Below are 25,702 nucleotides of genomic sequence, written 5' to 3' on the forward strand. Positions count from 1 at the left end.
CATACACCAGATCAGTGTTAAAACGATTATCTCTAATTGGGATGGAATATACCCGTTCTGTCGATGTGCTTTTCTTTTCTCTTATCATTTCTCAAGATGCCATACACCGTTGGGTTATGCCTGTATATTATGCGCAAATTCCTATGCTTCGATACCTTCTTAACCACTTTACTTAGAAACGGTATAAAATCCAGAACTACGTTTTTTCTTTGCCCAGTTTGGGGTTGTTGTTGGTCCTGTTTACGTTTATGACTTCTCGTAATCAGGTCGTCAATTACTTTCCTCTGGTACCCATGTTGTAGCGCTACGTTTCTTATGTATTCTAACTCATTGTAAGTGTCACAGACATTCGTGCAATGTGTGTGTGTGCACGTTTTATCAAGGATCGAAACGCTGCCAATTTAAAGTGCGGAGGGTCTATGGAATTGTTCGGTATAAAAAACGGTTGGTAAACAGGTTTTCGATATATGCTTGTCTTGATTTCCCCTTCTTTACATGTTATCGTTACATCCAGGAAGTTAACGCTAACTCCACTTTCTTGATCCAATTGCAAGGTCAATCCATAGGGGTTGTTGTTGATTCCGTTCATAAAGTGGCGCACATTGCGGTTATTATTCCATAAGATGAAAATATCATTGACATATCTGGTGTATGCCACTATATCATTCTGGAATGTGGTTAAGACTTTGCACTCCAGTTTACGGAGTACTAATTCACACAGCACTGTCGACATAGGGCTCCCCATCGGGACACCTCTAGTTTGAAGGTATGTCTTCCCCTCAAATTCAAAGAAAGATGTGTAGCATATTAAATCTGCTAATTCTAGGATGTGTTTATGGTACTTGAACGCATTATTGATGTTAGCAAATAAAACATCTCTCAAAGCACAGAAGCAAGGTGGTAATGGTTGCTGGAAAGTAGAAAAAGATTGTTATTTATCAGATAAATAATTCCAGTAAGCTTTGTTTATCTATCTTTGATTTATAACTTAACCCAACAGATAGGAATTTACTAGTATGTTTTTATGATAGTTCTGTATAGTTGACAAAAGTTAAAAAAAATCCATTAAAATATTTGATATTTTTATTCTGCTCTCCCATCTTATACTGCTCTCCAATCTTGGAAACCTCACTCAAGGGATATTTGATTTCCTGAGGTTTGAGTCAGTTGTATGTTTTGTTTCATAATTTTGTAAGTCATTTAATGTTTTCACTTACATAAATAGGTGTACATCTGATTAAAAATATTTGATATGAACATGAAAGATAACAGAAAAGAAACAAAAATATAGATAGAAAAGATAAAAATCAATATGCAATACTTTACACATTAACACTCACTTTCTAAAGATCTGTCAGATTGTTTATAAAAATCAAGTAAAATAAATACATTAAGAGTTGCGGCTAAAATTAAACAGTTATAGAACTACAAAATAATTTTTTATAATTATAAGAAAGAAATACCTGAATATAAAGAAGCCATTGATAATGAAAGACCATTTTCTTGAATAGAAGTTAATGTTGATTGTGTTGTATCTAAAATAAAAAAAAATTTTTAATCTGAAAATTAAATTAATTTAAAAATCTGAGTAAATTTTATATTTTAATAGTTATTTCATTAAAAAAATGAAAAATAAGAGAGAAATTCAAGTTAATCTGATAATATAATTGATTTAGCTACTTGATATTTATTCTACTTGTACTTTTGATAATACAAATTAATTACACTAAGAAATGTTTATTAAAATATAAAAATAGACAAATAGAGATATTTATCTTTCATCTATAAAGCTATGCTCAGTGGTCCATATATATATTTTATATCTACAGAAATGAGCAGCTCTATTTTGATAATGAATTTATATAACATAGCTTTTGTTACATTACAGGTACAACTCACTTTACAACCTATCTGCTTAAAAATTAAAAAATTTATTATATTTAATTCTTAATATTTATATAAAAAAAGTATTATTATTACTGTTTTAGATAAAATGGGTAAAATCAAACTGCTTTTTGCATGGATATGTTTGATTGACATTATCATCATTTTTAGTATCTATATCAACACTTCAATGTCTTTAAAAACAATCTAAAAGGTATGGTTTTAACACAATGATGATGATTATTTTTTAAATAACTAACACAATTTACTAAATCTATACTTAAACACTCGAAAAAATTAAAATTCAGTAATATTTTCAAAATACCTGTTAATTCCAATTCATTAATGTCATCTTCAGTACCACTGCTCTCTGAAACACAGCACAATTTTTATCCAATTCACTTATTTTCGTATAAATCAATAAATATTACAATTTTTCAAATATCTTAATTTTCACACATCTTTTTCAAATCATTAATTTCTAAAAAAATACCTTCATATGATGCTGTGCAGGGTGAAGAACTAGGCGGTGAAGCACTGGTTGTAGAAGCTGAAGTAAAATTATTAATAATTAATTAAATAAATTGATTGTTATATATAAAACACTAACTTACTATCTGTTTTTCCATCACTAAGTAGAGGTAAATTTTTCACTCTTAATTTCTGCAATCAGATAAATTTAAAGAATTTTATAAAACAATTTACTAAATTACTTTTAATTTAAAATATTTTGAAAATAAAATATACAGTTTAATATAATTTATTAATTGATTATATGATGAATAGTATGATTTTCACTTCAAATAACATTAACTATTACATGATATAAATAGGAAATTAAGTTTAAAACAAAGATATATTACAAAACAATTAAGATGTTAATTGGCAATAAAAAAATTCATTAGGTGTTAATTTGAAAAAATTGTAGTGTAATATTTTTTAATTTTCAATTAGAATACTGTGTGTGGATCACCATCCATCCATACAATCTGTGCCACTTAAAATTGGCCAACTGAGATCATAAAACATTAGTAATGTAAATTTCATAGGTGATATTTAAAAAGAAAGTGTATTTACAATACCAGAACTATATGAAGGAAACCCTTCTCAGAAACATTGAAGCTAGCGATGTCAATATTTTATACAACTTTCAGTTTGAACACGATTATATTACACAAAGATTCACAGATCAACAAGGACACCATTTTCATCATCTAAGTTTCTGTACATTTAAATAATGTTAAAGTTTCTAATGAGTGTCCTTTACCTAAAATTCATTTGTAGCATTTATAGTCAGTGGGGCCAATTTTACTTGAGACACCCTATACATATACATACTCTAAATATTCACTCTTATGTGCAATGCTTTTTTTACGGGTTTCAGTTTATCTGAAAATAGACCATCTTCGATTCAATGTAATATGTAATAATTAGTGACCTCTTGTGCCATGTGTCTTAACTTCTCTTTCACTAAAGGTCACCATTTTAATGATTTTATTAGACCAATATTCATAATAGCAAATATTTAAGAAATTAAAAACCTTTTTATAAAAATACATAAATAAATTAAACTTAAAATTTTTAATTTGCTAATATTTAAAGAAATATAAAAATAAATGATAACAAAATCCATGTGTTGTAATATATTGTAAAATTAAAAAAATATTTCTAAATAAATAAACAACACAGGTAAAGAAAAATCATAACACTGTTGAAAAATATTTATTTACATCAAGGTTTGACTGATGCAAATGACATTTTCAAAAGAGTTTAATACATTTACGATCTGCAAAATATTACTGTACGTTAAACAAACCTCTAATTGAATTTCCCTTCTGCGGATACGTATATGCTGATTTAGCTTTTGAATTTCTTCATCGCTTTCTTCCTCTGCTTGTTTAAGTGACTGATTACATTTTATCTGTTCTATTACAGAAATAAGTGCTTCTGATATACAAAAATGAGCATTTTCCTAAAGTAACAATAAACAGAGATTACTTTAAGTTATAAATTTTATTCATAAAGAATAAAAACTTCAATTGAAACATTTTAGTAGTAAATCCAATTTTATAAATTATTTTATACATATAATTATTATTGTAATAATTTTTTAAAAACAATAATACCTTATCTAATTCTGCACAAGTGCCAAAATCTTTGGATGACAAAAAGCTAATAAGACTCTGACCTTCTTGAGGTCTAGGAAAAAAGCATTCTGTAGGAACTCCTACTTGACAACCTTTATATGAAATTATATATAAATGTAAATATTTCAGAACTTTTTAAACAAAAAGTATTTTATTATATTTTGTAAATAATTAAATTCATATGAGTTAATGGTATATGATATTTTATTACTATTACAGAAATACAAATACAGTCAAACTCCGGGTTTCGAACAATTCGGTTAACGAACAAAATTTTGAACTCTTTTACCCCAGTTGCTTTATGATAACTTGAAAAATTTAAATACAATATATTATGCTGATCTAAATCTAATAATCATTATGTAAAAGTTACACTTATGATTTAAGTGAGAGCATTATAGAGTCAAAGGGCTGAGTAAAATAAGAGAAAAGCTTAAGATTTTGCAACAGTTATTGTGATTTTGGATCATTCTAACACACTGACAAGAGTGAAATCTTATTAATAAATATGATTTTTATGGTTTTGGTCATCCAAATATGTCAAGTGATAAATTAATGTCATTTACAATCAAAATGAGAATCAGTGTTTCAAAAAAGTAGGATTTAAATCTTGTAATCAATTATAAATAAATGATAAATTAAAAGATTTTATTATAATTTTTGGAATATATTTTAAAAAATTAACTTAATGCAGATTAGCAAAGAATCTAAATAACTTAAATACATTAATTTATATTTATGAATGATCGGTAATATTTAATTGATATTTACAAAATATCATAAGCTTATATTATTGATTTATCATAAATACATATTGATAAATGATTGATAATACGCATGAACAATAAATATATTTCTATGCATCATTTTATCTTTATTTACTTTGAAATTTATTGTATTGTTACTTTAATATCTATAACGTATATATAACACCCTGATTCAATTTGTAGTGCTAAACTATCCACCAGATATCTCTAATCTCTCCCATCAAATCAAATTCTGATATGGATTATAAAGTAATTATTTTATAAATAATTGACAGAATATAGTAATTTTAAAATAAACAAACTAAAATACTACTCTATGTTGGGGTACTAGTGTACAATAATTCAGTTCAATAAATAATGATAATTTCTGAGACTAGTTAAATTCAATTCCAGCCAAAGAAGGACTTTTCTTAAAAATTTGTAACTTTATATTTAGAAAATTATAAACATTTATATTAATTACCATCAACAAATAAATGTATAATTTTAATAATTTATTAAAAAAATTATTATTGCATAAAAATATAAAAATCAAATAATGTAAATTTTGAAAGGTAAATAGAAAATTATTAAACAAGTTTATACTTATTTCCTTGATGGTGTGTGTGTGTGTGTGTATGTATATATTATATATATATAAAATTTTTAAGCATTTGCAAAATAGATAACACAGTATATACAAAGACTAAACTGCATCAGAATGGTTCTATAAACTATTTACAGCATTTGCTATATAGAGTAAAAATGCAAATAATCACAAGCATTAGATGTGAACTATAATTGATGATAATCAATTGTAATTTATGTTCTTTCAAATACTGACCTATCAACAAAGATTACATATTCTGATTAAAATTGAGTGAATGACTTTATAATAAAGACTTAAATAGATTATTACATTTAATAAAATTATTACAAATAATATACACTGTTTTGATAACTTTGTCTTCAGTCTTAATATGAAATTATAATTAATAAATGTTTTCAATATCCAAAAGTCCGCAATACCATGCTTTGTATTACTGTAGTAAGTTACTAAAGACTGTAGATTGCTGTACGCTTTACTGCCACAAAATTTTTTGAGCTCATTTTCTGTAAATAACAAATTTAGTAGTGTAACTTACTAAAGCAGAGTAAAGCTTCTATATAGAGCTAGATTGTAATAAATTACTTACTGTATATCACTGTTTTCTCTGAAGATATACTACATATCTTCAGAGAAAACACTCACTAACTTGGACAACCTTCACCACCTATTAGTCCAAGTTAGCAGGAATTTACTGTAATTATAAAATATAAAAAACACAACAATTACCTTCTTCTAATAAACTTTGTCTTCTATTTTTATCTTCTAATCTGTTAGGAAGAGATGATGATAATGACAAAGAATTTGAACTTGTTTCCACTATACTTTCCTTCTTTTGAGAATGCTGAGATAAACCTGGGACATCTGACTTAGATCTTGTATGTTGAGCTTTCCATTTTGGTGTTTTTGTACTTGGTAAACTAGATTTTGAAATATCCGGTGATAACTTACATTCTTTGATTTCTTTATTTTGTAATAATTCTTGCTTTAAACTTGTTTCGTTTTCATTCTTATGTATCTGCAAATTCCTACTGAAAATGTTTTTATTTTCTATAAAATATTCATTTCCATCTGAAAGAGATTTATACAACACTGGAAGAGAGCTGCATTTCTGTTGTAAATTGTTTGATTTAAAATTTTGTGCATGTTTCACATTGACTTTAGCTGGCAAGTAACAATCATGTAATTCAGGACAACTTCTGCTTCTAACTAAACAATTATAATTATGATAAAATTTGCAATCTTCAAGTAATTTTCCACAACATAATAATTTATTGTGCAAATCTAATGAACTAGAGGGAGAAATTGTGGCATATAAGTCCTGTTGAACATGAGCACTATCACAACCACTTTCACTATAATTAAATTCTTTGTTGAATACTTCCGTATTCTGAGTTTCACTTCCATTTGTTTCTGTACAGGATGAATTTTTATCACAGCTGCAATGTTCCAGAATTTTATTTTGCAAATCACAGGTTTGTTCTTGGGTAGAAATGTATTGAAAATCAGGTAAATCACAGAATCCAACTTTCATTGTTTTGGAATGTTCTATTAATTTTTTCTTTTTCCTCCCATTATGCAATAATCTAGTATAGTAACAGGAATTAGACACATTTAAGTTGCTTAACTTTTCACAGGTATCATTAATTTTCACATCATTTAAATTAAGCTGTTTTGCTTCTGACTTTTTCTTCACGACCTGATCACATAAAAAAAAACTAATTTTAAACTACAAGTACAATTTTTCTGCATATTATAAACTTATATTTAATATTGCATACTTTAATGATTCTATAACAGAAATTTAATTTTTAAATTTAAAATTATAAATCATTAACTGAACAAACCACATTAAGCAGTTCTTTACAATTTGACAGAATATTTATCTACAAATAGATTTGATTAAAATACAAAATAGTTAAACAAGCAATATGTAAATTTATGATCCACGGAGCATTAAAATTCATAATTTTTCTCCTAGATCAATGTTTGTTTTAAAATTTTGCTATTAAAAAATTTAAAATATAGTTACATAACAGTAAACAATTAAACATTGTAAACTTAAGCCTTCGTCAAAATTTATACACAGTGAAACCTCTATTAACAGACACTGCTGAATGGTAAATACCTCTACTTAATGGACATTTTTACAATCCCCAGACCTTCAAATAGGACATCTATTATAATTCTCTCTAAATAATGGATGCCATCATCCATAACCAACCTTATGAAAATGCAATGTCCCACCTTCAATACTCCAAAAGAATTAATTACATACAAAATATTTTAAAATGAAAACAAAATCAGTTAAAATACTCTTTCAGGCAACAAATTTTGACTGTAGGCATTGAATAAAGACTGGCTTAAAATAGGAACAGGGGAGGAGGGGCAGGTTATAAGAAGTTGAACAATATTCTTTATCTGTTAGAAAAGTTTAATCTGGTTAAGTTGTCTGCCGTGGTAGAATCGCATAAGAACACAATTCCCGTCTTTTTTTTTTTTAAACTGGCAACAGCCAAGAAAGACCGTTGAGGAGGCGACTGTTGTGTTTGAATTAGCGGCGCATGCGTCTCAGGTCAGAGACGGTTAGCCAGGCATTGCGTTATGCCGCGGACCTCTGACAGAGCAGCGACCAGCATAACTGCTGATTGGTTGGCAGAGAATCACACCACATGGCATATCTCCAATAGGGCGACAGCCGATAATTGTTGATTGGTTGCCTAGCCTGCTGTCGACGACTATATAAGGTCAATGTCAAAGCAGGAGATTCAAATTTGCTTCAGAGCTTCAGGTCTACATAGAATTCATCCAGGAACTTCAGGTTACTCGTCAAGTTCATTTCAAGCTTGCTGTGGAACTTCAGATTGATAGTGGATTTCAAGATTGACTGTGGAACTTCAGATTCAAGTTCGTCCAGGGATGTTAAGTCATCCAGAAACCAACAATAGATTGCTACTAGCCTTCAATACACCAAATCATCACAAGGTGCCTTCTCAACGAACCAGATCAGCATACACAAACTTATTGAACTATCAGAACTCTGTTGATGTTATTGGTGCACCGAGTTGGTCGCTAATCGAATACGTATTGTACACGAGGTTTAGCTGCAAGTAAGATTGAAGAGGAAGCTGCAAGTAAGATTGTCGGAACACCTAGCCTCGATACGCCTTAAAATTAATACTTCTCCAATATTTTTACATTGTCGGGCTAATAATTGTTCTATCGATATTAATAACATTAAAATATTACATCGGGAGAAAAATGTAACTAAACGTAAATTCAAAGAACACTATGCAATCATTATGCAAAATAGCACAATGAATCTGAATGACGGCGTGATTGTAGCGGAATGCTGGGATAGACTTGAATTGCTTATAACAAGATTGTACGCGAGATGGTTACTGTGTAGATGATGTTTCTACTGTTGGATGACTTACATCTAAGTTCCTTTGTAAAAAGAAAAATCCCTACCGAAGAGGCCGTTGAAGGTGAAATGCATTTAGGGTAACATGAATTATAATAAAATAGTTTTTTTTCTCTCTCATAAGATCATCTGGTTGTCTTATAACCTGTTTTATTGTCTAATTTTATTCGGATTTGTTTTTAAAAATAAAGCAGGTTAGAGTACAGTACTTTTATGCCTCCGGATGTCAGAAAGGAATGGAAATAAACTTTCCGTGTACTAATATATACAGTGCAAACAACTAAAAGAATAAATTTATCTGACACCATCGGTTTTTAAGATAAGAGTTATATTATAGTAATTTTTATCTTTTACATTATTTTATTAATATACAATTTTTTAGAAGGATGGATTTGGAGGCGAGGTTGAAGGCATTACAAGAACAACGAGAGAGATATGAGAAAAAAACGTATTGTACAGTTTAAACTTCACTTTGTCAATCACCATTTATCATTATACATATTAATGTTATTAAACTTCTGTCTTAATTCCAACAATAAGCTAATGATATCAAAAAACTATAAATTTTTCCAAAGTTATTCATTTGACAAGAACCATAGTAGAGTAATAACGAAAAAGAAACTTAAGATCATAAATGCAAGAAAACTGAATATCTTCCCTCACTTTTAAGTGGTTAGCAAATCACCTTTGAACTTTCACCAAACAAACACTGTTGTCATAACCATTTTAACAGCTTTGTGGTGGCTAAAGTGTAATTTTTAATAAATCAGTTACTGAAAAAAAAGCAAAAATATTCAAGAAGTTACACCTAGTTGATAACTACGAAGCAGACAAATCCCTGTATTGATTTTTATTAGTTGCTTACATCATAAATGATGTTATAAATGTAATAATTCCGAATATATTTCCCACCCCTTGAAGTGGATAGCAAATCGCCTTTGTAACTTGACATTCAAACAAGATTCAATGGTTACTGTGTAGATGATGTTTCTACTGTTGGATGACTTACATCTAAGTTCCTTTGTAAAAAGAAAAATCCCTACCGAAGAGGCCGTTGAAGGTGAAATGCATTTAGGGTAACATGAATTATAATAAAATAGTTTTTTCTCTCTCTCATAAGATCAACTGGTTGTCTTATAACCTGTTTTATTGTCTAATTTTATGAGACATAGACTAATACATTCAACAATTATTTTAGTAAATTATAGAATTATTAACGAAATTTTTACAGCTGAAAAAATTAATATATTGTATATATATTTTAATTATATATGCTACATATACTTTTCAGTATATTCACATTCCTAATGCAAATTTGACATTTTCATGGATCCATTGTATTCTTCACTTTATAATGACAAAGTTTAAATACAATATGACCGCCACCATGTGCCTCCGAACAGCAAACACCTCTAAATAGCAGACAAACTTCTCAATTCTGATGGTGTCCGCTATTTGGAGATTATACTGTGTAAACTTGTATAGTAAATTATAGAACTAAAATGAAAGTTCACACATTAATGAAAATGTTCCTAAAATGATACAGCAGCTCTTACTCCAACAGATGTTTTTCTAGGCAATGAAAATATGAAAGAGGATGTCTTTGAATTCCAACAGTAGTCCCTGCAAAGAAAAGTCTGCTGAAGTAAGAATCACATCATTTTAGGAACTTTTTTATCAATGTATAAACTTTATCTTAGTTCCAAAAGCTTACATATTCAAATGATGCATTCCTAATTCTTGAACTTCAAGAAAAAAAATTAAAGTTTTTATGAATTAATAAGGAATACCCAAAATTAGTGAAAAATCAAAATTATAAACATATATTTTTATAAAATTGTTTTTATACATACTAAAGTAGGATCTAATTTAGCTAATAATGCAGCTTGATTTTCTTCTACTGCTTTTAAACATATTAAAAGTGCCTTCGTATATTCAGCATTACATAAAAAAGCTTCCTCTGTAAAAAAAAATTAATTATTATAATCCAACTATTTAATCATCAAACTACATGAATTCACTTTTTAATCTTACTCAATCCAATTGTCAACTAGAAAATAGATAATATTAATAACAATTATTTTAGAATATTAACTAATTTTATATAATACACCCATATATATATATATATATATATATAGCAAAACTTACAAATTAAAGATTTTTGGACCTTATAAGCACTACAGTAGAGCCTCGCTTATCCGGACCTCTATTATCCGGATTGTTCAAAATAAACAAAAATTGTACGAATTTGCTGATTTGCACTTGGTGAATTGCGACACTGTTTATGTACGTACGTGATGGAATGCATGAAACAAAATTTTGAAAAGACAATTAGTAAATTCCAGTAACAGCAGAGTGTGATATAGGAGACATTGCGGAAGCAATAGCACAAATTTCAGTATGTGCTGAATGTAACAAAGAAGATGTAACCGAGTGGTTAAATTGCAATGCGAATGATCCTGGATTCCAAATTTTGAATGATGAGGAAACAAAGAAATATTTGCCTCAGATGAACAAGATCGAGAAGACGAAGAGATTTGCGAAGTAAGAGATATTGGTCCTACATATTCTGAAGCTTTTCAGTGCTTAGATGTCGCCATGAAGTGGTTTGAGAGCTAAGAAGAGTGTAACTCAGGACAACTTATATGTCTTAAAAGTATTCGCGACTTAGCAGCTTCAAAAAGAACAGTTAGCTTTAAACAAAAATCGTTAATTGAATTTGTTAATAAAAAATAATTTAATATTGAAGCTATATGTAAATCTAGACAAAAATTATTCATACTATATGCACTGTCAATAATTATTTTTTTCGATTATCTGGATTTTTCCTTATCCGGACTACCTTCATCCCCAATTAGTTTGGATAATAGAGGTTCTACTGTATTTAATAGTTTTACATAATATTTTAGCAAGAAATAATCTACAAAAGGATGTCAATTTGTGTTCTTATTTGTGAAAATTACATAAAGGAAATTGTAAAATATACTGCAGAATAAATACAAAATTATTTAACAAAATATTTTAATCTAAAGAACATTAATTGCTCAAAGCTATAGATTTTACAAGAAAAGTTAAAAAGTCAACAGAGTTACACAGTTCTTCAATACGGAAAACCTAGAAAAAAAATGAATTAGTTTAATAAAATAAATCATATTAGGCTATGGCAAATTTCAATTTTCTTACTTTATAAAACAGTTTTAGTTCATTAGGGATTAGTCAACACAGAAGTAGAATAGGAAATTATGAAAAAATAAAAAAAAAGTAAACAAACAACTCAATTAAAACCTGATACATTATAATAATAAAGCCAACCACTGCCGTTAAATAATAATCTTCCAGTTTAATCTAAAATTATTAATTAAATTACAATTATTAAATTTATTATGAGATGGAACCTAACACCTCTCTAGAATCAAATTTTTTGGTAATTTATTATTATTATTATTATTATAGCCGTTATATAGCCCGATGGTATATGGCAGTGATTGGCTTTATTAAAAAAAGGTATGAACATAGTTCTCACAACAATAGTTGAATAATTCATTTTTACCTCATAATGTTCTTACTGACAGAAAAAGGAAATGTGTTCTCTCTCTCTTATTATAATTTTATTCCTATTGATAAAGAATATTTAGACTGAAGCTGTTCAATTAATTGTAAAAATATGTGTGTTAATCATATAATTTAACATATGTTTTTCACATGTTAATTTTAATAAATTTTAATCATCAGATTAAATTTAATCAAACGCAAGTTAGATCTGGAAATAAAGTGTGTTTTGTAATCTCTAAATTTTTCAAAGAATATATGAATACCTCAAACTTTCAAGTCTTTACATGGATTATTATTAGATTGTAATATCTATATTTCATGAATTATGAGCCTCTCCCACCACCTGGTAAATCATTCTTTCAAGCATTATGGCATGCATTTTTCACTAATAGAAAACTGCTTATTATAACTCAAAATATAATATGAAATAATCATCATGTTTTTTATATTTTGAATCGTTATGAAGAACAGATGGTCAGTTAACAGTACAGCAAATTTACAATTTAATGGACAAAAATGTTATGATATTCTACAGGAAAAATTCAGAAACCTTTTTTTTTTATTTGCAGATAGAGCATACTAAAAGATGGGTCAATAACTATAAATTACTCAATGTACATTATAATAAATATTTTATTTGTGTTTATACATTATAACATTTCAATACATCATAAGTGCATTATGAATATGTTTTTAAAATACATTTGATTTAATGACTTTTGGGAATAGTGGACACGCCTTTCCCAACTAGTTTTAAGTTGAGGGCTTACGGTATTTACAAAAATATTATTTAGCTAAATCAGTTTTAACAATTTTTAGCTGAATTTTAGCTAAATGACATTTCAAAGCTACTGAAATTCTGACAAGATTGCTTGTCAGAATTTTAGCTGCTTACTTGTTCAAATTTTATCATGTGCAATATTAGTTGTTTACAATAAAAATTTTAACTAAATGAAGACAAGTTGTTTTTAATACATTTTAAAAATTATAAATCAATCTAATAGTGAGTAGAATGCTGCTTACTATTGGTTGAATAATCGATGTATAATGTGTCAATTGGTGTACCTTTTGCATTAGAATATTTTGTATCTCCTGCATTTGTAGTGTCATATAAAAATTTTCTACACTTAGTATGTGTCTGATAATATGATTTTTAATTTTACTACAATATAAATCAACTTATTTGTGTCAATAACTAATGGAATGAATAAAGTATAATTAGTATTAAATATAAAAAAAATTCTAATAATTGTTTAATTTCTAATTTACTTTAGTTGTTTTAATGTCTTGTTTTTATTCTACATTTGAATTATCTGATCTGAAATTTATGATTAATACTAAGATTAAAGTTTAAAATTTAGTTGTTCAAAAGCCTAATTATAACAGTTTTGTAATAATATTTCATAGATGAAGAAATAAAGTGAAAGTTATCTTAAGGATATATTTTAAAATAAATATACTTTTAATAAAACTTAACAGCTAAAGAAATATAAATATAATACTTATATTTTAAAACAATAAGGAAATATTCTTTTAAATGTTTAAGTTACATGTATCAAATTTGGCCTTGATTACAGTACATTATTTTTATTAAAATAATTTAAAATATTTTATATTAAACAGTAAAAAAATTTGGAGGAGAAAAATAATTAAATCAATATTGTTATTTAATCTATATTAGTTGATAATACTCTAATTGATTTTTAATTTTATTATATAAAGCTTCTATGTAAATTTTTAATAGAAATTTTGTTACATTATTTTCAATGAAAAAGATTTTTTATAAATAATTTAAAACAATCATTGGTTTTAACTGAAATATTTTGAAATAAATATTACTCTTCTCGTTATCTTTTTCTTATTTATTTAATTTAAGTATGTTATAATTATGATTAATTCATCTTCATTATGGCAACAATGAATTAAGCTGACTAGTAATTAAAATTAGATCTCTCTTGAATAGCATCCAAGTAATAAAAATATTAGTTTTCTAGGATATTTAATTATCCAAAACATAATTTTACTAAAATCTGTTCATTTTTTATTCATCTTATATTTTGTAATTACATTATTTATAAATGAACTTTTATTTTTAATTATACTAAATTATAATTCTGAAAATGAATTAAAAATTTTATTTACCAAAAACTTAATGTTTATTATTCTTGAAAAGAAGAAAACATAACAATTAAAACAAAATTTATAAAAATAAATCAGCTACGTGCATTTTAAATTTCATTTGTAAGAGCAATAAAATCTACTTACTTTGATAACATTTTAATAAATGAACTTTGTCTTTTGTTAGAATCTCTAACTGGGATGATAAAATGTGTTGTTGTAAACTATTTTTTAACCATTGTTGTTCTCTCTTAATCAATTTTTCATTTCCTTCGTGAGAGATTTCTGAAAATACTGGAATTAATGTTGGTTTTAACAATTGTAATCCAGCAAGAAAATTCCAATATCCATTATCCTGAAAAAATATTATTTCAAGCAAAAAATTCTTAAGACACACATATATATATATATTTTAACATCAAATTATACATCAATTTATAATTTTAAAAATTCTGTTATGTTTAACAAATTTAATATTTAAAAACAAAGTTTATTCTTTTATCATTTATAGAAATATAATTTTAAAATAAATCAAAAATTACCTGTTGATTTTGCAATTTATGGGATAATATTTTGTCTACAACAGTACAGAGGCGAGATAAACCTCCATAGGTATTCCAAACATTGTTTGAACAATTTGCCAACAGACCCTCTACTGTATGTTTCAAAGAAATTAGTAACTGATGTCTTTCTTCTTCCTCATAACTACAAAAATACATAATTATATTTTAGAAAACCAGATAAGATTTATTACGATACGATGATAAAGGGAAAAAAAAAATTAGATTTAATTATTTCAATTTGTTTTAATTATAATATATATAAATAAACTTTACAATTATGATTATAAAATCACTCCAAATAGAAGCCTGAAAAAAATGAAGCTTATTTTTATAATTATAACTTCCAAAGATAGCTTCAATTCCTCTGTATATATGTTTATATATATCGGTGATTTTCAACCGGTATGCTGCGAGAGGATTGTAGGTGTGCCACGAAGATTTTTGAACATTATTAAATAAATTTTCGAAAGAAGCCCAAATAACAATAAGTAGACATGTCAAAATTAAACTTCTTTAAATTGATTATATGAATTTTTCATTGTTATAATAAATAAATGTATACATAATGTAGTAAAAAAATATATATTCATAAGCAAAATTATGTAAGCGTAATACCTGGTTATTTCATTTAAAATAAAAATTTATCTAAGATTGTACACATCTAATATATTTAGTACTTAAAGAGAAACAAATCCAAAAATATATGCTTGGAAAGATTTTTACGATAACACCAACAAAAGTTTATTATAATAAACTTCAATTAACCCATAAGATGTTAAATAAAAATTAAATAGAATACATTAGTTGTAAAATTTAATTAGATTAATTTAAATTTGTAAATTGCAAATATCTGAAGTTTGAATTCAAATCGAATATAGAATGTAATAGAATGAACATTCTAAATGGAACACACACAACTGACCTGAAGCAGGACAGTCAAGCTGTTCAAAAACATTTGTCGTTTTTAAGGTTAACTTTAGTTTTATTTCCGTAATATGAAGTGATTTAATATATTTAGTTCAAATTATTTTAACTTAGAAATAGCAGGACATTGGGCAGTTTTCTAAAGGCAATTATCATGCCACTTTTAAATGCAAATTAAGTCTTAATGTTAATTGTTTCTTAGATCAAATGTCTCATTAAATGTTCAATTATAATAAACTGAAAAAAATGATATATATATATATGATATATATGATGTGATACTTAATCCTTTCTGTAACTGCACTATCACAATAACAAACAGGTAACCATTAAATATGCAGTAACTAACATTTACTTATCATCTAATGTTTTCGGTCCTTTTGATTGACCTTCAGGAAAATACATTTGATACAGGTAAATGATGTGATACAGCTGTAAATAACATATTTTATTTATTTATTCAGTTTTTGTAAATATTTCTATTTTGCAAAAAATTTTAATAGCACAAAAAACCATACAAGAGAGTAAGGACAAATGATTTTTTGATATATTACTTGTGATTAAAAAAAGGTAATTTTTTGTGCACGTATGCGTGATTGATTCCTTGAGGCTAAAGATTTGAATTAACACCTCTAGTCATAGCAAATGTGACATATATAAGGAAAGAGGGACAAGTATGAATAGTGAAGCAAGATGGGGTATAACATGTATTGTGCCTAATGAGTGCTGTAACAACAGTAAATAATTCAACTAAATATGCATACCAAAAGTATAAATGGCGGTGAAATTGTTGTGGCTCAATGCTCTGTCTGTGGAGACAACGTGTTTGACAGCCACAATAAATTTTTGATTCTATCAGTAGAGAATTCTTTTAGCTTTATAGGACTGTAAAACTGTTTTGTTAGCACCACTGATTACCAAGGAATTTAAGAGACTTCAAAATGATATGTTGATATAAGATAGGAAAGTGTTGTGTGGGACAAAATAGCGGTTACTTCATGCCTTTTGTTCATCTTCATCATATAGAGTCTTAAGGAAAAGAAAGAAAAAAAAAACTTAAGAAAAGATAATCTGAGAGAACATGGCAAAAAGAGGAAAGGTAGTTCTTGAAAGAAAGACTTGAAAAATGGACAACACAAAGAATAAAATGAAGAATGTATTAGTTAAAACACCTGAAGAGAGCTCTTCAAATGAAGACACTGAATGTCTTTACTGTAGATATTTGTATTCTGATTCAAGATTGAATATGAAGTGTAATACATCATTGATGATGATAATGAGGTTCACATTTGTGCTGTATGTCTTCAAAAAAATACACTACAATTCTATAAGGAGCATTTATTTATTGTGACATTGTCACAATGCCAGGCTGCAATTTTTAATCATATTTTTAATTTAAAATATATGCTCTCCACCTCAAATTATTAGTGTCTTCCTCCTGTACATGATACTTTTCCGCTAGTAATAGAGTCGCTTTTCGCTAGTTGTCTAACTCCTTTCAGGAGAAAATTTTTGAATTGAAATAACCTGACTTCTGGTTTGTAATAATCAGGGCCTCCTGCCCCTAATCTTTCCATATCTGGTCTCGGCTTTCATCTACATAACACCATTCTCGAGATTAAGATGAACCGACAGACAAAAGATGACAGTGGGAATTTATAGGTCTACACAATGTTTCAAATTATAACCCAAAAATGTCTAATAAAAACTAAATATTGTTTCACTGCTAGTTTAATCTTTAATTTTAATAATTATAAAAAATTTAATTTGAACCACTTCATATTGTCTTAAAACACACATGGAGCAAGACTGAGTATTTTACATAATTTCATAAACATTGTAAAAAGAAAAAAAATTATAATTTGAATTTTTTTTCTAGTTGTAGTTGTAAGACACACACTTGAGCACTGAATGACAAGATCTTTTTCCCAGGTTGAGAGTTAATTATAAAAAATAAAAGTTCCTTAACTCTTTACTTCAAGATATAGTATAAGATATATTTTTTATATAATTCTACAAAAACAATTTATTTTCATTTTATAAAAGTTTTTAACAAATTAAAAAAAGACAATATTTGCTTTTGGATATATTGTTATCTGTAATGAAAGCTAAACTGTTCATTAAGAACTAACAAATCTGCTGGATTTTGCAAGGTCATACTAATTATTGGATCAGTATTAATTATTAAGTGAAACAACAGTTTTAATAGTTTATTTAATTAACACTAGATTTATTGTCTTTGTTTTCTAAGCATAGTGATTTCTTTTAATATTAAATGTTTAATATACATATAATTGTAAATTATTACTTTATTAAAAACTTCAGTGATTATTTTAGTGATAATTTTCAAACAGATATTTCCAATAAGCAATTTCTAATATTTTTACATGTTATATACCAGGGGTGGCCAACTTTTGTATACATAAGATCCACTTTTTATCTTAAAAATGCGTCGCGATCGACTTGTTGTCATAGGCATAGTGTAAGTGGGGAGGGGAGGTGTGAAATACATACTATGTTTATACACTGTGTTTCAGTACGTGGTGCACTGCTTATGAGTCGAGTCATAACTGCATGCATACTGTTGTGTTCGGTTACAAATATAATACATTAAGTCAAGACATCGCGAGCGATCGACCAAAATTGGATTGGCGATCGACCGGTCGATCGCGATCGACTTGTTGGCCACCCGTTATATACAATTCTATAATGTCTGGAAATAACAAATTATGGAAAAAAATATATTATCTGAAATAATTAATTTATATACAGTAATTTGTTTTATTATATACAGTAATCATCATATATATATATATGATGATTACTGTATATAAATTATTTTAAAGTTCCATTATGTCATTTCATCATGAAAATGAATCTGTATAACTTTTTTTATAATGCTCTAATTCCGGAAAATTCAAATTTATAGATTTTTTGTCTTAAAAAATATAATTTTAAAGTGTCAATTTAATTTTTTTTAAATTGATTATTATAAACAGTTTTTTGATAGTTTAATCAACCATCAGGTTACAAAATACATTTGAAAGAAGAATGTTACATCTACTGTATGCTATGCAGGCATTTTTAAAATTAAAAAAAAAAAAGTTCTAATCTGTATAGCATTTTTCTTTTGAATATCGATTGATGATTATATTTTTATTAAGTACAGAGAAGCTGTAAAGTGTCTATTTTAGAGAGAAAAAGAAAATATTCACAAAAATTTTTTTGAAGTTATTATGATTTATGAAATTATGCTATTTATTGTTAATATAGTGTTTGCCTTATATATATATATAAAGTGTGTGTTAGATATGTTAGTGCAAGAAATAATAAAATTTGTTATTTTATCAAATTTCTGCTTTCACACATGTTCTTGAAATGTATTGGTCACATATGGAGAGGCCCTACTACTGTAATCATAAGAACTTAAAATTCCTTATGTGTAAAAGTTGTTTTTAAACTCATTCATCTGAATTTTTACTAAATGTGAATATTTGCAAATATACTAATATTTATATTAAGATCGATGTAAAAAAATTTTTAGTCTATTAACCTCCATTGTCTAATCTTACCAATGCAAACTGAACTACACAGATAAATTTATCTCAATACATATAATGTATCATAATGATAACAAGTAGAGATTCTATTCGATGTGAAATTGAAACAACTCTAGCAAACATTGGTAACAACATTGTAATAAATTACATTTTTCTAGTACTCAGATATTCAATCCATTAATCTGATTTTTAAAGATAACCAAACTACTGCCTACCTCTAGGCAGAATTACTTTATAATTATTAAAATTAACTTTAATATAGCCTCATAATTTGGTAGTTCGTTTGGCTATAAGATAATTAAGATTTTTTCCATATATATATGTATAAAACAGAATTAACAAATTATATTCATAAGTATTCTCTCTTTCCCTTCCATTTGTTATTTAAAAATATTATACTTAAATACAGATCAGTTCTGAAGTTAAATTTTAAAATCATCACCATCATTATAACAAGAAATGTTATTTTTCTTTAAAAAAGCCAATGTATTTTCATGTTCTATATATTTTCTAATTTGACAATTTTTTGATCTCTTCTGCTATTATGCAAACCTCAGGCTCTTATCTAATTTCCTATCCAGTTATTTCATTACTTTCAATTAGATAATAGAAATAATGGTATTTTTATTATCTTTATTAGATCTCTTCTAATAAAAATAATAAAAATAGAAAATGTTACATGATCGTCTGAAGTTCTTGTAACATATAATCTACTTTTTAAAATATGCTTTTATTATTATGCTGTTCAATATAACAGATCTCAGATTTTTTTTTATTTAAACTAATTAATAAACATTTGCCTTATATTAAGAAATCCATTACGACACTAACATTTTCAAGAATTTATCATCATCATCCTCTTTCAAAACCTTTAATTCTATTGAACATCATTCAAAGATCTTTCAAATCCACTTACTCATTCATATTTCATTAGAATTTTCAATTTTTAGAACCTTTTTTTCAAACCATATATGTAAATTTATTTATAAAAAGAAAACTAAATAAAACCAATGAACATGTTTAGAATCAAGCTCCTAATAGACTAATAGTTTCAGAAGTTTAATTTGTGTTTTTATTTTTATAAATAAATTTGTGTGTATGGTTTGAGGGAGAAAAAATCAAAAGCACTAGTCAAATGTGAATAGAATGAATTTGAAAAAGTCAAATGAAAATAAATTCTTTAAAACAGTGTTACAGAGGACATCTTAATGAAGAGATTTAGTTTATTCAGTCATTATGATGTTGGAAATGTATATATTAAAGTAAATTATTTAAGCAAATTAATTTTTTGATTCTAAATGAACCATTAAAAATTTGATTATTTATAAAGATCGAAGTTTGTTTTCTTAAAATTCCAAATTTTTAAAATTAAATTATGTATATATATAATTTAATTAATTCTAGAATTTCACTATTAGATATTCATCATCATACATAGCAATTTAAACTGAACATAGCACAAAATTTTCTTTGGTATTACTTTAGAGTATTAATCTTATTCTAAATTTTAATCAAATTTAAGTTCTGTTGTTCTTCTGTGTACGCCATTGTCGCCTCAGATTCCTGACGTTGGAGACACCTGGTGTAGATTAGTAAGTAGTTAGTAATACGCTGAGGTGTTTCTAGGAAAAGTTACATCCAGAGTGGTTTCCAGTTGCCTTCTCTGGAGTGTGATGTTACGCAAGGGGGAAATGCCTTCCAGGAGGTCTTGTAAGGGAAACTGGCCTCTATTCAGGTGTTACAAACATGGAGAAAACCTGGAAAACTCCACGTGGCCAGCCTGTCCGATTGTGGCGCAAACCCGCAACCAAACTTCCAGTGTTTAGCAACAGAACCACTTGGCCACTGGTCGGCCAAGTTCTGTTACTTCTAGTGATGTAACGAATATTCGGTTACTACCCGGTATTCGGCCTAGTCAGCCGAATACCGAATATTTAAACTACTATTCGGCTGAATACTGAAAATTTAATCACTATTCGGCCAAATACCGAATACCTAAAAACAGGAATAAGAAATAACAAAAACACAGTAAATTAATCATTTTGGTAACTTTTATTAATGCTGAACATTAAATTATAATTATTTAAGTTAATAAGAAATAGCATCTAACTCTAGTATTAAATTATTTTGTAATTAAATAATATTATAGCCTTTATCTAGCCCGATATCTTATGGCATTGATGGCGCCTAGGTTAGAATGTATCGGGCATTAATATTATTGTTTAGTTAATTATGTTATATTCGAATTCGCGTATATTTTAATATTTTTATGATATTTTAAAATGATTTACGAGACGTTTTATTGAAACTTATCGTACTTAATGAAAGAATTATTTATCTATTTCTAGAAGATGAGTTACTAATATATAATTTATTTTATATATAAAGCAAAGAATGAGCATTTCTCATTATATGCAAAAGATAACATTTGAAATCATGTTAATTTTAAAAATATTGATAAAAACAATAGCAACAAAATATCACAAAAAGAAACCCCCAATAATATATTTGAACTGTTCCACAACTGGGGAGAGACTAGACCATATGTCCCCACTAAAATACTATTCAGTCTACAAATACGTAGTAAAAACAAAATTTTAGTGTTTAATTAAAGAGTTAAAAAGATCGATTGCAAATAACTTACAACTTACATCTAAATACCAACAACTGCCGAATCATATCGGGCTATTTACGGCTATTACATAAATTATAAACCAATTTGGCACTAGAGGTAGACGTTAGGCTCCATCTCATATTAACTTTAATAATTATAATTTAATTAATTAATTTAAATAATTTAGACCTACTGGAAGAAAAAATTGTAGTGACAGCGGACCAATAGAGAGTAGGGTGCGCGATCCTTGCCATAATGCGGTTTGCGCACCAATTTTCGTACGTGTGTTAATCAAGCCGAGTATTCAGCCATTCGGCCACGCTCCTGGCCGAATATACTATTCGTTACATCACTAGTTACTTCACATAATTTTGATAAATACATATGATGATATCAAATTATTGTAAATTAGGATGCATAAAATTTGTGAAGTTATCATTTCTTATTACCAAATTGTGAATATAAATCTAGCCTATTTTGGATATTTATTAGATTTTAATAAAAATTATTATTCACAGATAAATAATTTAAATGATATTTCTCTTATCTAAAATTGAACAAAACAGAATTTGAAAGTAACTTTTATTACATATCATAAATTAAAAAATTAAGAGACAACTGATAATATTTTATAAATATATTTATTGATAGAGTTATCTACAAAAATTTTACTAAATAACTGATAATATAAACATTAAAAGTTAATATAATCAATTTAATCACAGAATTTCTGCACATTTCTTTCTCAAAATAGAGGGTATATAATTTTAGACAATTATATTTTATTAACAAATGAGATTTTTATATTGCTATTTATTTTCTATTTAACTTCAATTAGTACATAAAAAAATATTGTAAAATTAGTTTCATTTTTAATTAAACATTGGTGTCTACAGAGAAGAGTTAAACTAAGACAGTTTCGCGTAGCAAGCAATTTGCCAGAAGAGACAAGAAAACTGACGATAAAACATAATTTGTCATACTTGCTGTTAAAAACACACAACTTATGGCAACATTCAGAATGCAATGAAAATCTGTCTAACTAATTTGTTCTCACTTATATCAAAACCAAGTAGATATATAGCCTCATCCAGATTGAGAGAGAGAAATGAATCTTTAAACAATTCACTCAATCATTCTTTTTCAAATCAAAGTTATAGCTATTATTAAATAAGATATCAGTTGAAGACAAAGACATGTTAACTGAAATATTCCAATTAATAAAATAAAATTTGCCAGGACAATAAGCAAACATTAAAAAAAAATAATTCACTAATTTAGAAGAAATACTAAAAAAATGTCTTCAGAATTTTATCCTTTATCACACCTCAGGAGCTAACAGTCTTACAGTGAAGTCAACTTTTTCTTTAGGCTCTGTGCCTCAATACGCAAAACACTACACTATGTAAAACAGTCATATGTTACATTCTATCATTAAAATTGCTAATGTAAGATTTTATTTATTCATTCGGTTCAAAGTATTGACTACACTCAACTGTATTAACTTTTAATACTTGAATAATTTTCTTTTCATCAAAAATCATTGAATAACAAAGTTGTTACAACTAGGTCTACATTTTGTAAGCAAATAGACATTAAATTTAAATATTAAATCATTGAATAGAAAAAAAAAGTACTTCAAATTTGAAGTTTAATTGATAGAAGAGTTGCTGATAATTGTTATAAACAAATTCTTTTTATATATTATACTCAGTTTATATAATTAATAATTAAGGTATTTGTTTGTCACAGTTTCTGAAATTACTATACATAAAAAAAATATAAAATGGTCTGCAAATAAATCAAAATCTTTAAAATTTTCAAAAGATTTAACATCTCACGTCGTCTTCCCACCTTTTAATGGTAGTAAATTAAAAATACATTAAATAAAAAATAATCTTACAAAATTTAAATATTTTGATACCTTAATACATAAGTAACATTGCAATTTATTAATAAAAAAGAAAACAAATGAAGATATTAAAACTTAAAAAATAAAAATGCTATAAACTTTAAATCAGTTGATCATCTTTGCACATTATTAGCAAATTTTAAAAATAAAGCTTTCAACATAGAATAATCTTATTAATATTTTTTTGTAATTCAAATAGTCAACTGTTAACTTTAAATTTTCATGAAATCTATATTTTCTTTTATTCGCCAAATAAAAAAAATCAAAATAAACTACAGTTTCAAGAGTGATTGTTTCTTTTCTGCTTATTATTTCTTAACAAACTTCAAAAAAGAAAGCTGCATCAGCATGAGAAAGACTATAGTCAAGGTTGTAACTTTTAAAGTAAACACATCAATGATATGCATTTATATCTTATTTTCTCTGCAGTCACATATCACATTTTTATAAAAATATATTCAAAAAATTTTACTTCATTCTCAAAGCTAAACATCTATAAGAAAGAATCAAGAAAAAAATTACAGCCAGAATCTCTGGAATATGCATCAATAAAATATAAGCAAAAATAAGTTAACACAACATTAGCGCATAACCCGATCTTCTAGCAATAGTTTATAATCTTAAAAAATTCTCCTGTTATATGTTATAAACAATCTACAACAATAAATCTCATTTTGCTATTTTTTCTCTTAGAATATTTTACATCTAGTAATGTTTTGTTAATATAAATAAATTTCTCTGTAAACATTTAGTTATATTAATCTCATTAAATGTTCAAGTATAACATTATTATCTACCTAAGATTATTTAAAGTAAATAAAATTCAATGAAAATAAAGGCATTTTAAAATGCTAGTTTTGGGAGAAAAAGTATATACTAGAGAAAAGAAGGTTGATAAAAACAAAGCAATCTACTATAAAAATATTTCTTGAAAAATTTTAAAGTAATTAAAAAAAAGCAAATAGTCCAGTGCTATATGAAATGACAATTCTAAGTTATGTGTATAATTTTTAAAAACACAAAAACAGATAAATTTAATTACATTTAAGTATCTCATTAAAATCATTATTTACACAAATCCATAAAATTATTACACTAAAATTCAAAAATTGTTTGCATTTATTTTATTGTTCAACAAACATTGTAAGCAGTAATAAATGTTCACAATCATTTAAAGAAGAGAATGACTCCAGATAATTCAACAGATCAGACTGAAATATGGAAACCAGTAATTTCTTACATCGAAACATTTTTGAACTTTGGCACTATGTTGGTAAAAATAAACCTAAAATAACTGCTTAGTTCAGGAAATCAACACTAATTTAGGGGGATACTATAGATTACCACCTATGGAATTTCGGGTCTTTGGGTATATATCTGAACTCAGGAGACCGAGACGAGTTCAACGATACCCTACTTTTCGACCGGAGACGAAAAATAAAAAAATCATCATACTTTTTTCCAGCGATCGTGCGATGATAGGGATCGCGAATCGCGAGTCGCGTCGCTTGCCGTTAAAATTGCCTTTAGTAGATGTTCCCCCCTTTTTTACTTTGTTCAAGAACTACTGTGAATCAATAACTACGTTTAAGCACATGGCAGCCTGCTGGCGGTTCCCCTCCGGGAGGTCAGTCAGAAGCACAAACAG

The 25,702-nt window shown here is 26.9% G+C and overlaps 1 protein-coding gene across 3 annotated transcripts in view; it reads right to left on the bottom strand.

Annotated features, from left to right (window-relative positions):
• Rubicon (run domain Beclin-1-interacting and cysteine-rich domain-containing protein rubicon) overlaps positions 1 to 25,702 on the bottom strand; it is a 39,959-nt gene that overhangs the window by 8,770 nt on the left and 5,487 nt on the right. For all 3 annotated transcript variants that reach the window (XM_067262385.1, XM_067262373.1, XM_067262381.1), the window contains exons 2-11: positions 15,024 to 15,186; positions 14,629 to 14,836; positions 10,662 to 10,768; positions 6,114 to 7,083; positions 4,011 to 4,123; positions 3,701 to 3,856; positions 2,499 to 2,547; positions 2,378 to 2,434; positions 2,210 to 2,254; positions 1,464 to 1,535 (exon numbers count right to left, since the gene is read on the bottom strand). In XM_067262385.1, coding sequence (XP_067118486.1) covers positions 1,464 to 1,535; positions 2,210 to 2,254; positions 2,378 to 2,434; positions 2,499 to 2,547; positions 3,701 to 3,856; positions 4,011 to 4,123; positions 6,114 to 7,083; positions 10,662 to 10,768; positions 14,629 to 14,836; positions 15,024 to 15,186 — 1,940 coding nt within the window. The remainder of the gene's footprint in view (positions 1 to 1,463; positions 1,536 to 2,209; positions 2,255 to 2,377; positions 2,435 to 2,498; positions 2,548 to 3,700; positions 3,857 to 4,010; positions 4,124 to 6,113; positions 7,084 to 10,661; positions 10,769 to 14,628; positions 14,837 to 15,023; positions 15,187 to 25,702) is intronic.

This window comes from Centruroides vittatus, unplaced genomic scaffold, assembly GCF_030686945.1.
Source record: "Centruroides vittatus isolate TY-2023 unplaced genomic scaffold, ASM3068694v2 contig_1033, whole genome shotgun sequence".
Classification (NCBI taxonomy): Eukaryota; Metazoa; Arthropoda; class Arachnida; order Scorpiones; family Buthidae; genus Centruroides; species Centruroides vittatus.